The following is a 14271-nucleotide window of genomic DNA, read 5'->3' on the forward strand; positions in this document are numbered from 1 at the left end:
CGATGCTTCCCTGTCTTCATAGGTAAGCGAGAGCAGCAGAACTGCCAGTGTCTCGACCCGTGTCGGTGGTCCCGGTAGCGAAGGAAAAATAACTTTGCGCCGGTGCGTTTGTGTCATTGGAACAAAGCCTCGTGGCTTGGAAGAGGTGATGTGCAAATATGATCCCCTGAGCTAGCGTCGGGTAGATCCTTGGCGAACTAAGTTAACTTCCGCGGTTTCAGATCGGTCTAGGCACGTCCCACGATCTCATTTTTGGCCATCTCCACGGCAGATCCCCACGTTATAAGTGCCTTGCTTTTCGATCATCAGACAGACGAATTTCGATGCCAACATTCCCCGAAGTCCAGCACAGAGCGTAAGATACAGGAGCAGGTACGACTCAATGCAAGATGCAGCAATGCAACACATGTACAGCTCCAAGCGATCGTCTTAATAGCGAAGCAAAGCCTTGAAGCCATCTACATCGCCTCATGTTTCCCGAAAGCAAGATCCGTGATTCTCCCACATCAACACAAGCAGAAAGTTCAACGAACATCGATTCAGATAGAATTTCCCTTTGTGTGCCACAACACATATGATTCCCTGATTTTTACTATTTTTTGTTATAGGAGCGAAGCACAATGGCAATGAAGCGAGGTTCAGAGAGAGCGGCATAAGATCGACATTGATACACCCGCACAGCCGAGTTTGAAGACATCGACAATATGGCAAGTGGTTTGGTGTATCTGTGCTCGTGGTAATCGTTCACGTCTGGCATAGCGGGAAGAACAGCACGTGCATGCGTCCCTCCGCTTATCCGCGAAAGGACGCTCATGAGGAGATGCTGGTAAAATTTTGGAAAGATGCAGGAGATACAGGGAACAAAGAAAGGCATAGGCAAGATAATTGAGTGTTTGGAAAGACAGGGCGCATATAGCCTCGTCCACGGGTAATTTCGGTAACACAGGCTTTGGAGAAGTGTTCAGTGAGGACGATGTGGGCTTTATATTTCCACTCTTCTATTTAGCCACGACGCTAACACTCTACACATGGTGCACGTGAATGTTGAGTCTTGCAGCAACAGGCCGCACATCGCGCACTCTCCGAGGTCCCTTTGCAAGCGCAGAACATAGGCAACCTCGTATAGCAGGTTTAGTATACTTCAACGCCAAGTCAAGAGCAGAAAATCCAATCATGTAGCCACCGGATACAACTCTTCTGGAGACAGCAGAGCGGATACATGTACAGGTGGACCAGGAAGCTTTTGTTCTTCTGAGTTGCACACTGGAAGCTTGTGTTTATATGAAGAATGCACTGCAGAGGGAGATTTTATACCATCGATCCTGACAAGAAGACGTACGGGTGATGCGTGGGGTTTTTAGAACTCGGCGCGTCTTTCATGAAGCTCATTGCACATGTTTGGACAGTAATAACTTGCCGGTAAAAAGACAGTTTGAAGTGTCCAGACACTCATAATCCAGGGTGCAGTCGGCTTTTGGAAAAGAACACAGTGCACATGTCCATGTTACCGATCGATTTTGGTGTTGTATGATGAAAAGAACAATGTTGAGGAGAAGGACAGTCGGCGGAAACATTTATACCCATATTTCTTTTAGTGTACGGCTCGTGGACTGTCTGTTAGTCCTCTCAAGCCTTGAATGTTGCCTTTCCTTTTCTTTGCGCACATATGGGCAGCAGATTTTGTAACTCAACCGACAGACAAGACATGCATTGCTCTGATACACTCTTTTGTCTAGTTAAGCTGGAAGACTTTACACATACCTTCTCTGCTCGTAAGCCTTCAATCGAGGGTCGAAGCAGAGACATTTACTCTCCATCTTGTATTTTGGAAAGCCAAAGCGCAGCCAGACAACCATATCTCGTAATTAGTTTGCGTTTTGATTGGAAAGAGGTGCTTTTGGTGTATTTGTGAGAAGAAGGTTGAAGACGCGACAGTAGTCTTTTATACATCCAAGTATCTGGCGGAAAGGCATAAAACTCGGATTTGTCCGTTTCAAGCAGCTGGCCCTGCTCTCAACAGCAGACCTAGGACAGTAGGCGGGGTGGCATTTTGAGAGGACGCGGCTCACATGGCACGTTTACCCGGTCTGTTTTCGATAAACATGATTCCAGTGTAATAAGCAGCAAGAAAGATGGTCAGTTGCTTGAGAAGCAATCATATTCTGCACGCAGGCGGTGACAAGGACATAGAGACCACTGACTTAATTTTTCGGAGCACATAGTCCTGGTACGAGTTTGTTTTGGAGTCTCTGCGAGTTGAAGTACCAGCAAGGGGGCTCCGCATCATCAGCATCTGGCGGCTTTTTGGACAGATATATTTTTGGGTGTGAAGTGATAGAAAAGGATCGGACATCTACTCGAGAAGTATCTCGAACACCCCTACGGCGCAGAGGACATATGTACCCCGGGCCCGTGTTTTAGAGCAGTGTTTTTTTGCACGTCCAGGCCACGCCCCACCATATACAAGCTGGCCAGTCCCATTATTTGCACCGGCACAAAATCTTCACATAGAATTGGTGTGTGCTGGAATTTTGATCAGAGGCAGAGAGAAAGACGCAGACCATTAAGGCTTGCTTAGCACATTTTCTTGGAGAGAAGCAGCAGACATATTATTGTTAAACTTCTGTTTGAACATACACAACATATGAAGTGTATTGTAGAAGTCAAGACCACAGCTCACGATGGATATTTTGTATCTCCCACTCGTCGTGCCCTGCACCATCAAGGTAGCGGCAATGAACTTTCGTAGGTTCCGCTTAGCTGCGTTTTGACTTGTGGTACATCGGGGCGTTTTGGGGAGTTGAGACAGCGCAGGATGCACATGCGATCTTCTCTGCTATGCCTTTGGTCCTACAAAATCTCGTACCGGTCGTCGCATGGAGGGCAGACATGTGTCTAACGGAACATGACTTCGGGTCGAGCAAGAGTCGTGGACATGCATCCGTACAGTACTGACTTTGAAGAAGCCGAGCAGACATGGGGTGTAAAAGTGTACTTTTTGGAGAAGAGAGGGGCAAAGACATACTGTCTGACAGATCTAGTTTTAGAGAAACAAGAGATACTTGATGGTGTCATAGAGAAACAATGGGGAATTCGAGGGGGCTCTTTATACCTCACATAGGAGCTAGTGGCAGGTCATGTGGTTCAAAGTATTACATTTCGTACTCAATGTGTAAATCGCAGCGCCGAAGCGGGCTATGTGCTTTTCCCATCCTCTTGAACACCGAACGCCATCGACGAAGTGGTATCGTAACCAGGATACTCATAGAGACAAGAAGTTTTATTCTCATTGGCGCAATCATGACGCAGGCTCCTCCGTCTTCGCTCTCTTGCCATTCGCCTCGGCACCATCGACTTCAAGCTTCCTCTTCCCACTGCCTGACGCTTGCGCAGCTGCCGGTGCCGGCTTCGCCTTCTTCTTGACCATGCCGCTCACGTCATTTGCGGACTTCGTAGCTTCTGCAATCTTCGCCTTCTGCGTCGCTGCATCCGCGCCAAGGAGACCACCCAATAAGCCTTGGAAGACCGATGGGTCGAGGCTATCAAACTCTTGCTTTGTCGGATCGGCCTTGAGATCAGTCACTCTTGTCGAGAGCTCCTCCAGCATGGCCTTCTTCTCCTCGACGATGGCTCGCTTCTCCTTGATCTGCTCCGGCGTCAATTTGTCGGACGCTAACGCATCCTCCTCCTTCTTCAGCCGAGCTTGCAGACTCTGAACGGCGAGCTCGGTGTGCTTGGCGGCTTCGTTCCGCAGATCCCAGTCAATGCCGTCTTTATTGTCTTCAGTCTCTGCGGTGGCATCTGCTCCTGCGTCGGCCGACTTGCCTGTCTGGTCCTCGCGGACCTTTGTGACTGACGCGAATTCTAGTGCCAGCGAAAGCGAGTAGTGACCCTCTGTGACATTCTCGTGCTCGAAGGGCTTGAGCTCTTCTTGTAAGGCTAATGCTGAGCGCGCATCTGTTATCGCATCGTGGAACCGCTCGTTCTCCAGTGAGATGTCGACTAGGAAACCGTGGCAGTCGGCAATTTTCTCCTTGATGGCGCGCGCCTTCGGACTGAGCTCAGCTTTGCCCTTGCCCTTATCTGCGGCATCTCCACCCTCCAACGCCTCCAGTTGTTTCGAGTATAGGACGCGCGCGAGTTCAAAGGTTTCGTAGGCGTAGCCAAAGTCGTCGTCTTCCTCCTCCTGCTCGCCTTCTTCGTCATCCTCCTCCTCTGAGTCGGTCCAGTTCTCGTCGCCTGTGAGCTGGAAGAAGGGTTTTGAGTCGACTGATTCCTCCTTGGGCTCTGATTTCGCGCCATTCGCTGCACTGGATCCCTCCTCGGCTCCTGCCTTTGCTGCCTTCTTCGACTTTTTCTTTTTCTTGTCTTCTTGTGCCACCTTGTTGCCTAGGACGTCGCTCTTGGCGACAGCGACCTTGTACAGCGCGCGACCGTAGTAAAACAGCAGCTCGGCATTCTCTGGGGCCATTTCGCCGTTAAGCTCGGCTTGTATCTCCACGGCGTTGGCATAATTCTCGGCAGCTGCAGCGAAGTTCTTGGTGGAGTAGTGAATCGAGGCGGCGGTGGACAGCTCGTCCAGCTTCTCTTTCGTCCTAGGCAGCTCTTCGTGCTCATTGACGGCCGCAAGGATTTGATTCGCAGCGTCGGCCATGGTAATCGATTTGCAGGATTATAGAATATTCGTATGATAGCGGCAGATTATGCGATCGTAATGTGGCGTCTGCTGGATTGTGTATGAGTCGTGAAGTAGGTTTGATGGTGGTTGCTGGGAAAGTAGAAGACCTGTCGCAAGCTTGGACCACCGTGATTGCGCGCTTGTGGCACGCGACGCGCCGTAAAGTGCTTCTGCACATGACATGCACAACAACTTTCAGTACAACACCAAGATAAGATATCTGCACTGTAGACACAATGGCGACAACGAGAAGACCAGAGAAGCCCTCGGCGGTGCCAGCGAACCCGATACCCTCGTCATCACCCGCCTTTGGTACACCCGCGCATCCCATCAACCCCCGCAGAGTGACAGCAATTCGCGCCCCTCCTGCACTGCAGCCAGTCTCCAAAGCCACAGTCCTTCCCATATTACTGCCACCACCGACACTTCGACCACTAGCATTTCGAACCTTTACCAAGAAGCACAACCTCACACTCACTTCCTCGGCACTCCAAGCATTAGCGACATTCATAGGGAAGCATTGCGGGTCCGGATGGCGGGAAGAGGGTCTGGCAGAGAAAGTGCTGGAGGAAGTTGCGAAGAGTTGGAAGAAATGTGGTGGTCAAGTCATTGTAGAAGGCGACAATGAGACGCTGAAAGGCATACTGCGGACGTTGGAGGGGTCAATGGTGGGTGGGAGGATAGTGCAGGGTTCAAATTTGAGCAGACAAAGCAGTTTCAATTTTGGCTCCGAGACAAAAGGACTCCCTTCACGGCCAGCACTGGACAGCAATACTAGTTTTGGCATGTCAAGTCTGGAAGTCGAGGATCATGAAGACGAAGACGAGCATTTGAAGGACCCAAGAGACTGGCTCAAGGTCATTGGGGCCTTCGAGCAGCCGAAGATGATGTACAATGCTACTCAGAAGCATTTCGACAAGTATGAAACTCCGACAGCTTCGAAACATCATACTAACTTTTCCAGGTCATCTTCAAAACCGTCTCTATTCCCAGACCCATCGCACAAAACACAATTGTTTCGCCAACGCTACCACATTGTACACCAGAGGATTCTCCGGAACGAGACTTTTCAAGCGCCAACGTTCTCTACTACTCGGTCAGCAGCGCTAATTCGTGCTGGTTCAGTGGCAGCAGCACAAGCCAACACCATCACACCCATTGCCAACTTACTCGGCCGAGGTGGTAGTACACATCTCCTTTTGGGAATGCTCACTGTTTCGCCAGCAGGAGCATTATCACTTTCCGATCTCACGGGCACAATCGTGCTGGACATTCAGCATGCACGGCCAATACCAGAAACTGGTGCGTACTTTGCACCAGGCATGATTGTACTGGTAGAAGGGAGCTACGAAGAAGATTCCGGCGTGTCGTCCACCCTAGGAGGTACCGGTGGTATTGGAGGTACGATTGGCGGAAAGTTCCTGGGCTTCTCAGTCGGACATCCACCATGTGAGCGTCGAACGGCCACTTTGGGTGGCACAGATGAGATCGACAAGAGCTCTCTAGCCGGCCCTGCGTTCGGCTGGACCGACTTTCTCGGTGTCGGGTCACAGCGAGCCACTGGCTCAAGGATGAATAAGATCGGCTCCAAACTCCTCGATCCTGAACAAGCACACAACATTGTCATAGCATCAGACCTCCACCTGGACGTACCAGCAACCTTGACCGCACTTCGAACACTACTCCGCACACATACACCCGACCCCACTGCTGCGCATCCCGTCTACCCCCTCGCCATCATCCTAATGGGCAACTTTAGCTCCAAAGCCAGTCTCGCCGGCGTTCCCGGTGCAGGCAGCATAGAATACAAAGAACACTTCGACGCCCTCGCCTCCGTCCTCGCCGACTTCCCCCAACTCATCGCGCACACCACCCTCGTCTTCATCCCCGGCGACAACGACGCCTGGCCCAGCGCCTTCCTCTCCGGCGCCGCCACACCTCTCCCCCGCAAACCCGTCCCCGCCCTCTTCACCAACCGCATCCGCCGCGTCATCGCCGAAGCGAACCGCGAAGTCTGGGGCGCCGGCAAAGCGAAGGGTAAGGAGGGCGAAGTCATCTGGACCAGCAACCCCAGCCGCCTCAGTTGGTTCGGGGTGAAAGGCGAAATGGCAATTATCCGCGACGACCTCGCGGGCAGATTACAACGAACGAGCATCCGCTTCCCCAAACCTGACGAAGAAGTCGACGACGAAATGCCCTTCGCACCCAGCGCGCAGGACGCCGACGCCGACGCTGATACCATGGATCTCGACCTCCCAGCTTCTCACCACGCCCCAACCCAACAAGCACTCGACCACGACACACTCACTGCGCGCTCCCTAACACGCACAATCCTCAGCCAGAGCCACCTCTCGCCCTTCCCGCTCTCAGCGCGCCCGCTGCATTGGGACTTCGCGCATGTTTTGAATCTCTATCCGCTGCCGAATAGTCTGGTGTTGGCGGATAGCGAGGCGCCGGCGTTCGTGGTCAAGTATTGTGGGTGCACGGTTATGAATCCGGGGAGCCTGGTGGAGGGGAGGAAAGGGGAGAGGGCGAGGTGGGTGGAGTTTGATGTTAGGAGTGGGAGTGGGGTTGTTAGGGTGGAGGAATGAGAAGAGTGCAGTCATGTGATTTTAGGAAATGGCATTGGGTGTGTTGTTGGGGTGTGATTGGTACGTTGATGCTGAGATGGGTCGTTTGTAGGGTGTTTGCGATTTGATAGATATGAGACGCCGTAAAATGCGAGATATGGGGGATTCACGAAATGCATTTTTGGCGTTATTTGCGTCAAGTTTTCCGTTGTCGATATGAGCGATGAAAAGAAACCAAGATCGCGAAGCCTGAACTGCCTCTTACTGCCGTCATCCTCGACTCGAATAGCCCCCACCGATAAGCTGCCTCGCTAAGTCTGGTACTACACTTCACTGCGTGTAAGATTCACCCTCATCGACCTTCATGTATGCTAGCTCTAGAAACCATATTGGAATGATGTATCTGATTATGCAAGCCCTTCCTTCACTACCTACTATGTGGGTACCTAGGTACATACTCAAGTATCTGCTTCTCACACCACCGTGCATCGTTTATCTGAGTGGCCTGGTGCCTCGACTTCGAATGCTGGCTCGACAAGCTATTCCATCGATCATCCTCAGAGCCTCCCTCGTTTGTTCGTCCCTTTCCTCGCCTGCCTTGTCGTGAGGCTGTGGTGATGCCCGTCGGCACCATGGATAGTTACCTGGGTGACTGCGCGCGCAAGGCTGAGGCGTGAATTTTCAATGTTGCATATGCCATTAGGTGATTTTTAGAACCAGTGTTCACTGGTCTCGAACATGTTTGCCTTGTCGGCATTTTGAAGCTTCCAAGTCTCGCTCGGTGGTCAGGTTGAAGACGTGGGGTATCCGCATCCCAGCATTTAACCCCGGCTCCTAGCACATCAGCCCAGACGGCTTCTTCCTCATCGTCATAGTCACAGACCATAACTGCATCTTCTCAGATGTATAAATTGTATCAACTCAACGTTTCGGACTCTTTCGGGCAGGCTTGATCCTTGGCCATACACCAAATGCCTCCGCCACCCGCTCAGCCTCTCGGCGTTCTGTACGACCGGGCTGACCGGTTACCAGGCTCGGCGTAAATGTGCAATAACTCAGCCTGCCGAACTATCGTCCGCTCACTAGCTTTCCGGCCGGAGACAACTTTCAAGGTTTGTGCTTGTTGACGTGCGGTTTGATATATGCTACTTTCAGCTACGTCATCCACTCACGAGTCTACAGATACCTCCAAATGCGCCTGTCAGATGGTCTTCGTACCAAATGGGCGAGTTTGCGATCGAAAGCATCGACTCGAGATACACTTTGTGATATACATATCGGTCCGGATTCGGGCCATCATGTACCCTCCAAAACTTGCTCCGGGCACCCCTCTGGGGTTGCAAATCGCCTACAACGACGAGAAGAAACGCAACCAGATTCCCAGCCTCCACATGGCCTCTGCAACGGGTGTGAATGGCTGTATTTTCACTCTCATGAAACCGTCAAACTATACTCTCTACGTTATTCTGATGTCTGGTCAGGACTACAATGGGAGGAGGAAATGCGGCCACACGCATGTCAGTTGTGCAGATTCCGCAAGGATATTCTTTTGACGTGGTTGAGACACGTGTACCGCTACGTTCCTCTGAGAGCCTCTACTACAGGCAGCAATACTGCGTGGCGCAACGATCAGCAACCTGATTATGAGGACATCTACTTCATCAAGGCCGGACCGCATAAATCAAGCTTACTCACCGTGAAAACAATAGCTGCAGCCATTGCTGAGCCGCACATGAAGCAACTCAGTATTGAAACGGCGAATCTGCCTCTAGCTCGGGCATGGTACCAACACTGTCATGACCACCATCATACCTGCAGGACAAGCCAAACAGCACCTATTCCATACCTTAGATTGATCGATTGTATGAGCGGACAGATCTGTGAGGCGATCAGTGGTCACAGTTACGTAGCGTTGAGCTATGTGTGGGGGACATCGGCCACAATCTCTCCGTTGATCTCGAACAGTGGAACACCCACATACCCAAACACCATTAAAGACGCTATCAAAGTGGCGATTAACTTGGGCGTTCCATATCTGTGGGTCGATCGGTATTGTATCGATCAGGACAATGAAGAGGAAAAGCACAGTCTGATTTCTAATATGAATCGTATATACTCAGGAGCAGAGATTACAATCATTGCTGCGGCTGGACCGGATCCCCACTATGGTCTTCCTGGGGTATCTGTAACCCAACGCAAAGGATTTGACATAACGACACTTGACTGTGGCTCTTTGATCCGCTATCCGGACCCCAGCGACGAACTTGCAGGATACCCTTGGACAACAAGGGGCTGGACGTGAGTTTCAACGTACATCTCAACTTGAGATAGCTATTAATCTGGCTCACCCTTTGGCAGGTACCAAGAAATGCTCCTTTCTCGTCGACGCCTCGTGTTCACGGACTCACAGATGGTCTTTCAATGCTGTGAGCAGGACTTCCGCGAAGTAATTGGTTCACCGGCTGCGCGCTACACCTATCCGAATACAACTTCGCAGGCTACAGCAGCTTCTAAAGTTGCAGCCCATGGTTGTATTAGGGAACTGTTCCATTCCTCCAGGCCTGATAGCATTTTCCCCGAGTCCGGAGTCGGTTCCATTCCCGACGACATCTATACCCGGATAGAAGAGTACTCTACAAGGACGCTTTCATACCCGCAAGATGTATTGAACGCCTTCAATGTTATTTTCAGCCAATTTGAAAGCGAGGATAATGGTCGAGATCATGTTGATCAGCTCTACGGCCACCACTTTTGGGGTGTCCCTATATTCCGCTACGACGGAGAAAATCCTATGTGCGAAGCGGTGTGTTCTCTAGTTGCCGGATTGACCTGGCGCACGGGATCACCAAACTTCTATGAACGCGACAGTGTTTCGCGTCCAGGCGAATGGCCTTCGTGGAGTTGGACTGCAATCATGGGGGATAGCATTCTCTTTGGTGCCACCAATTTGGAAGATGTTATTTTACACGAGCCGGGAGCCTTATGGGCCACTTTGAGGCGCAGAAGCGGCCATATAGTGGAGATTGAAGACTTTGTGGAAGGACATCAAGACTCGATGGACTATCAGCCGTCCATCGATCTCTCTACCTGGGTACTCTCCGGCGGAAAGCTGATACACGATCAATCGGGATCTGTCATGTTTACGCACCACAGTTTCCTTCAATCCGAGAAGCTCGTACAGATCGATGCATTTCTAGATGTGCAGGGAGAGGATCTAGAACAAGATGTCACTGCCGCATATCTTGGTCTCTTCGAAAGAGGCTCAAAACCCAAGCCATGCTACCTGCTGGTGATAGTAACAACTTCTGGGGCGCTTCGCAGGATCGGACTGGGCATCACTAGTTTTTCTTTTGCAAAGCATTCTCGTTTTTCGAGGATCGAAAAGTTGACGTGGCTTCCGGGTGGGGTGGAAAGCAATCCTTTCGGTGGATGGAAGTTTGAAACTATCACCTTATTTTGACATAATACTGGCGTTAGACCGTAGCATTGTTCTGGAGTGTGCTAAGAGTTGTGAATGTGGATCGAACCGGAATCTCGCAGGCATCGTCGCACCGTCTATTACCTTTCTACACAAATTCTCACAACTAATACTGCACATCAAGCACGATCTCAAAGTGCAAGACAATTATAGGTTCGGCTCCATGAGCTCTTCTGTTCATGAGACGTGCTGACACACGAAAGTCATCTTTCCAAAGCAATACATGTAGACATTGCCGTCGTCCGAGCCCATGCTACTACTATCATTAGCAATAAGTAGGTTCTAAAAGTTAAACTATACATAGCTACTATATGCCTTATATGTCTTTACTCTAGTGTTGTTCAATTCACTAGATAAGGTTAGCAAAGCAAACAAGAGATATTGCAGGATCTGTCGCTGCAAAAGTTGCCTGAGAGTGCGTTCCAGGATTTCCTGCAAGCCTGCATTAGCACAGACTGATCTAGGCGCCAACTGAGGGGTCAGTCACGTGCATTGTGCCGTGCCACATGCCCGCAGGTGTAGCCTATACCAGCACTGGTCACTTCTGTTATTAAGACCGCGCCGAACAATGCCCCTGCAGCAGCATCGGCACCGACTCACAACAACACCAACGACGACGAAGGTGAGTGGGCCAAATTCTGTGAGGAGGTACCGTAAGCACCTGATAAATTTGGTTGTCAAACAGGATACTGATTCCTTGACATTGCGCAGACCTACGCACGTTCGCTCCATCTATCAACGTCGCAGGCAGAACGGCTCTTTGATAGTCGGACATGGTTTCACAGGAGTCTAGTCAGACTAGTACTGCACCCGTCTCAGACTTAGATGATTCCAGCATCTATACACCTGCCACGACCACCGGTAACGTCACTTCAGACCTCCTCACAGACCACGCCTCGCCGAGCTGGGTGCCTTCACATGGATCTACCGTCATCATTCGCTCTACCTCATGCGGCAATGTGCTCACATTGCTTGATGGACACGTCGTACTAGCCCCGCCTGGCGGTCGTGGATCCATCTTGTGGACGTGTATAGAAAGTGAAGGCTGGTTTGGATTTCGAGACGCAGTCTCGGGTAAATTCATATGCCATGGGTGGGATGGGAGACTGAAGTGCTCGGCACAGCAGCATGATGGTTGGAGACACTTCACTATTACCCCGGTACCAAAAGGAGGCTACATTATGCAAATGCTGGATTGGTGGACTCTCCGTCCTATAGTGATCAATCCTCTGAACGGGTTACAAATGCTAGGGAGGACTGGGAACAAGCTGTCAGAAGGAGTTGTATGGAACTTTTTGGAGAGTGGGGCCGTTAATGCTTAACTTCAGGACTTCTAAAATGGACAATGCCCTAATTATCAAGTACAGTTGATGGTCTCAGATATAGCAAAACGACCGCTTACCACGGAAGAATTATCCTGCGAATTGACAGTAGAACCCGGTAACTCAGAGCTCGACACATCAAACGAGCCTATTATCAACGACAAAGTATCTGTATATGCTAGGTTTGCAATGGCGGACGAGGAAAGTTCGATCGTTTGTCTTGCTCACTACACAACTCAGGGCTTTTTAGAACGCGATTAGTGTCTATTAGATTCCAGAAGCTCAACTATATATAGCCACCACATGCATCACATGCCTCTATCTGGAGACTTTCCGGAACAGCCAGTGGCAGAAAAACGGTGCATACTGGCAGATAGTTCAAAAGAATGCCTTGCTTTGCCATGCAGCCGATTGGTGGGGCCCGTGTGCAGCTAAAGTTAAAGATGGGCTGGCTGACTTCTGTTAGGACTTCCTAATGGAATCTCAAGCGCTCAATCTCGTTAAATGATTTAGTCGTAGTGGTGGTTCGAATTCCGGCGTGAGAAGTGCAGAGAATATACACATCGCAACACATTACGGGATGACGCGAGTCCTGGAGCGTCTTCTATCTAAGAAACCAGAAGAGGAGGTTGCTGTTGTGACCATAACGGACAGCCCAGATATCTCGCTGCTTTTTCTCACTACTGCGCGTGGGCACAACGACACAAGGAGATCATTGTTGGACAAATGCGCGGGTGTAAGGGCGCCAAACCCGCACAAGACCTTTTGCGAAGCTCTTTGTACTGCTTCAAAGTTAGGCTTAGTTGACATCGCCCAGACTCTGCTTGAGCATGGTTCAGCCGTGAGCATCACCAGCCAGGAATACGATCGCGCTGTCGAAGAAGCCAAGGCAGGTGGATTCGTGAGTGTGGTAATATGCTTGCTCGATAGGCGAATGACGGTAATAGCGTAGCGTACATACATCGTCCCTCACAATCGGGGTTGCAGTCGAAACTTAGGGCCTGCAGCATTTCAAACAGGTCTCCTGATCGATTGCATCCAGGTACCGCATGGTGCCACTTCCATAATCAAGATCCGGAACAGAAGCATGAACATCACCAGTCCAACAAAAAGGTTGAAACTTGTCATCGTGTAGCTGCTCCTTGTCGCACTTTCTGAATTTCAGCAGTAAGATAGCCCTAACGAAATGCCTTCACGAGTGTAGCTGTTTTCATACACATATATCCGCACAACGCTCGTTGACATTCCTTCACGGGAGATTTGACAAAGTACATTTACATTTCTATATCTCATCTCACAACAACATGGCATCTATTTCATAGCCTTCGCAATCTTCAATAACGCATCCTGATCCCGAATACCCGCAAGCTGACCCTCCTTCGCACGCTTGACAGTCAGTGCAGCAATGAGCGCGGCACCAACACCAGATCCGTCCTCGGCAGGAAGAACCTCGATGGGATCGCCACGACCCTTTCCGTACTTGGCGGGCCAGTCCAGGATCTCCTTGAGCGCCTGTGCCTGGCGGATCTTGAAGTGCGGGTACTTGGTGAACACGGAGCCATCAGCGCCTACGTGCACCTTCTCCCACTGCTTGTGCTTGCAGATAGCAGATACACCGCAGGCAGTCAGACGAGCAGCGCGGGTGCCGATCAGCTCGGCGAGGCGGCGGATGAGTTCGAGCTCGGGCTTGGTGCAGACTATGCCGAGCTTGTTCTGGAACAGGTCGCCAGTATCCGTCAAGTTCTCGAATCGATCCTCTTCGATGGCAGCGAGGAAGCCGGCGTCGAGGGAGTAAGGCTTGTTCAGTTTGCCAATGTCCTGGCCTTCGAAAACGACGCATTCTTGGCCTTTGTGGAGATCGACGAGCACGAGACGGAAGAGCTCGCCGAGGTACAGGCCGGCGATCATCTTCTCGAATGACTGCTGGCCTGGGCGCGGAGACTCCTTGTCGATGATGACATCGTAGGGTGTGCGGGGTAGGACTTGGTGCTCGTTGTCGAAAGCACCCCATTCGCAGTTGATGGCCATGGGCAGCTTCGGGTCGAGGTTTAGAGATTCCAGCTTGGGGATCGCGCCGCATTCTTCCATGTATGCGGCGTTGCAGCCGGTGCCGAAAATACACCCAACCCTCATGTCAGTGTCGGTGTAAGCGGACGCAATCATGGTTCCAGTGGTGTAATTGACCAAGGCGACCAGCTTGATGGGCAGTTCTCGCTCTCCAGC

General features: G+C 51.0%; 5 protein-coding genes across 5 annotated transcripts; 3 read left to right on the top strand and 2 right to left on the bottom strand.

Annotated features, from left to right (window-relative positions):
- Window positions 1-3298: 3298 nt before the first annotated feature.
- SNOG_09530 (hypothetical protein) lies at window positions 3299-4654 on the bottom strand (the record flags this gene model as incomplete). Its single annotated transcript, XM_001799768.1, has 1 exon — window positions 3299-4654. The coding sequence occupies one exon, from the start codon at window positions 4652-4654 to the stop codon at window positions 3299-3301; it is 1356 nt and encodes a 451-aa protein (XP_001799820.1).
- A 689-nt stretch (window positions 4655-5343) lies between these two features.
- On the top strand, window positions 5344-7269 carry SNOG_09531 (hypothetical protein; the record flags this gene model as incomplete). Its single annotated transcript, XM_001799769.1, has 2 exons — window positions 5344-5597; window positions 5865-7269. 2 exons carry the CDS (start codon window positions 5344-5346, stop codon window positions 7267-7269), a joined length of 1659 nt encoding a protein of 552 aa, XP_001799821.1.
- Window positions 7270-8546: 1277 nt separating this feature from the next.
- Window positions 8547-10708, top strand: SNOG_09532 (hypothetical protein; the record flags this gene model as incomplete). The annotated part of the gene is made up of 3 exons (XM_001799770.1): window positions 8547-8657; window positions 8771-9546; window positions 9607-10708. 3 exons carry the CDS (start codon window positions 8547-8549, stop codon window positions 10706-10708), a joined length of 1989 nt encoding a protein of 662 aa, XP_001799822.1.
- Window positions 10709-11294: 586 nt separating this feature from the next.
- SNOG_09533 (hypothetical protein) lies at window positions 11295-12048 on the top strand (the record flags this gene model as incomplete). Its single annotated transcript, XM_001799771.1, has 2 exons — window positions 11295-11379; window positions 11546-12048. 2 exons carry the CDS (start codon window positions 11295-11297, stop codon window positions 12046-12048), a joined length of 588 nt encoding a protein of 195 aa, XP_001799823.1.
- Window positions 12049-13349: 1301 nt separating this feature from the next.
- SNOG_09534 (hypothetical protein) lies at window positions 13350-14271 on the bottom strand. Its single transcript, XM_001799772.1, has one exon. It carries the CDS (start codon window positions 14209-14211, stop codon window positions 13360-13362), a length of 852 nt encoding a protein of 283 aa, XP_001799824.1. The 5' UTR covers window positions 14212-14271; the 3' UTR covers window positions 13350-13359.

Source organism: Parastagonospora nodorum (genome assembly GCF_000146915.1).
Source record: "Parastagonospora nodorum SN15 chromosome Unknown scaffold_15, whole genome shotgun sequence".
In the NCBI taxonomy this organism is placed as follows: Eukaryota; Fungi; Ascomycota; class Dothideomycetes; order Pleosporales; family Phaeosphaeriaceae; genus Parastagonospora; species Parastagonospora nodorum.

Excerpts from the sequence above, each read along its gene's own strand:
- SNOG_09534 (XM_001799772.1), bottom strand. The coding sequence starts at position 14,211 with ATGATTGCGTCCGCTTACACCGACACTGACATGAGGGTTGGGTGTATT.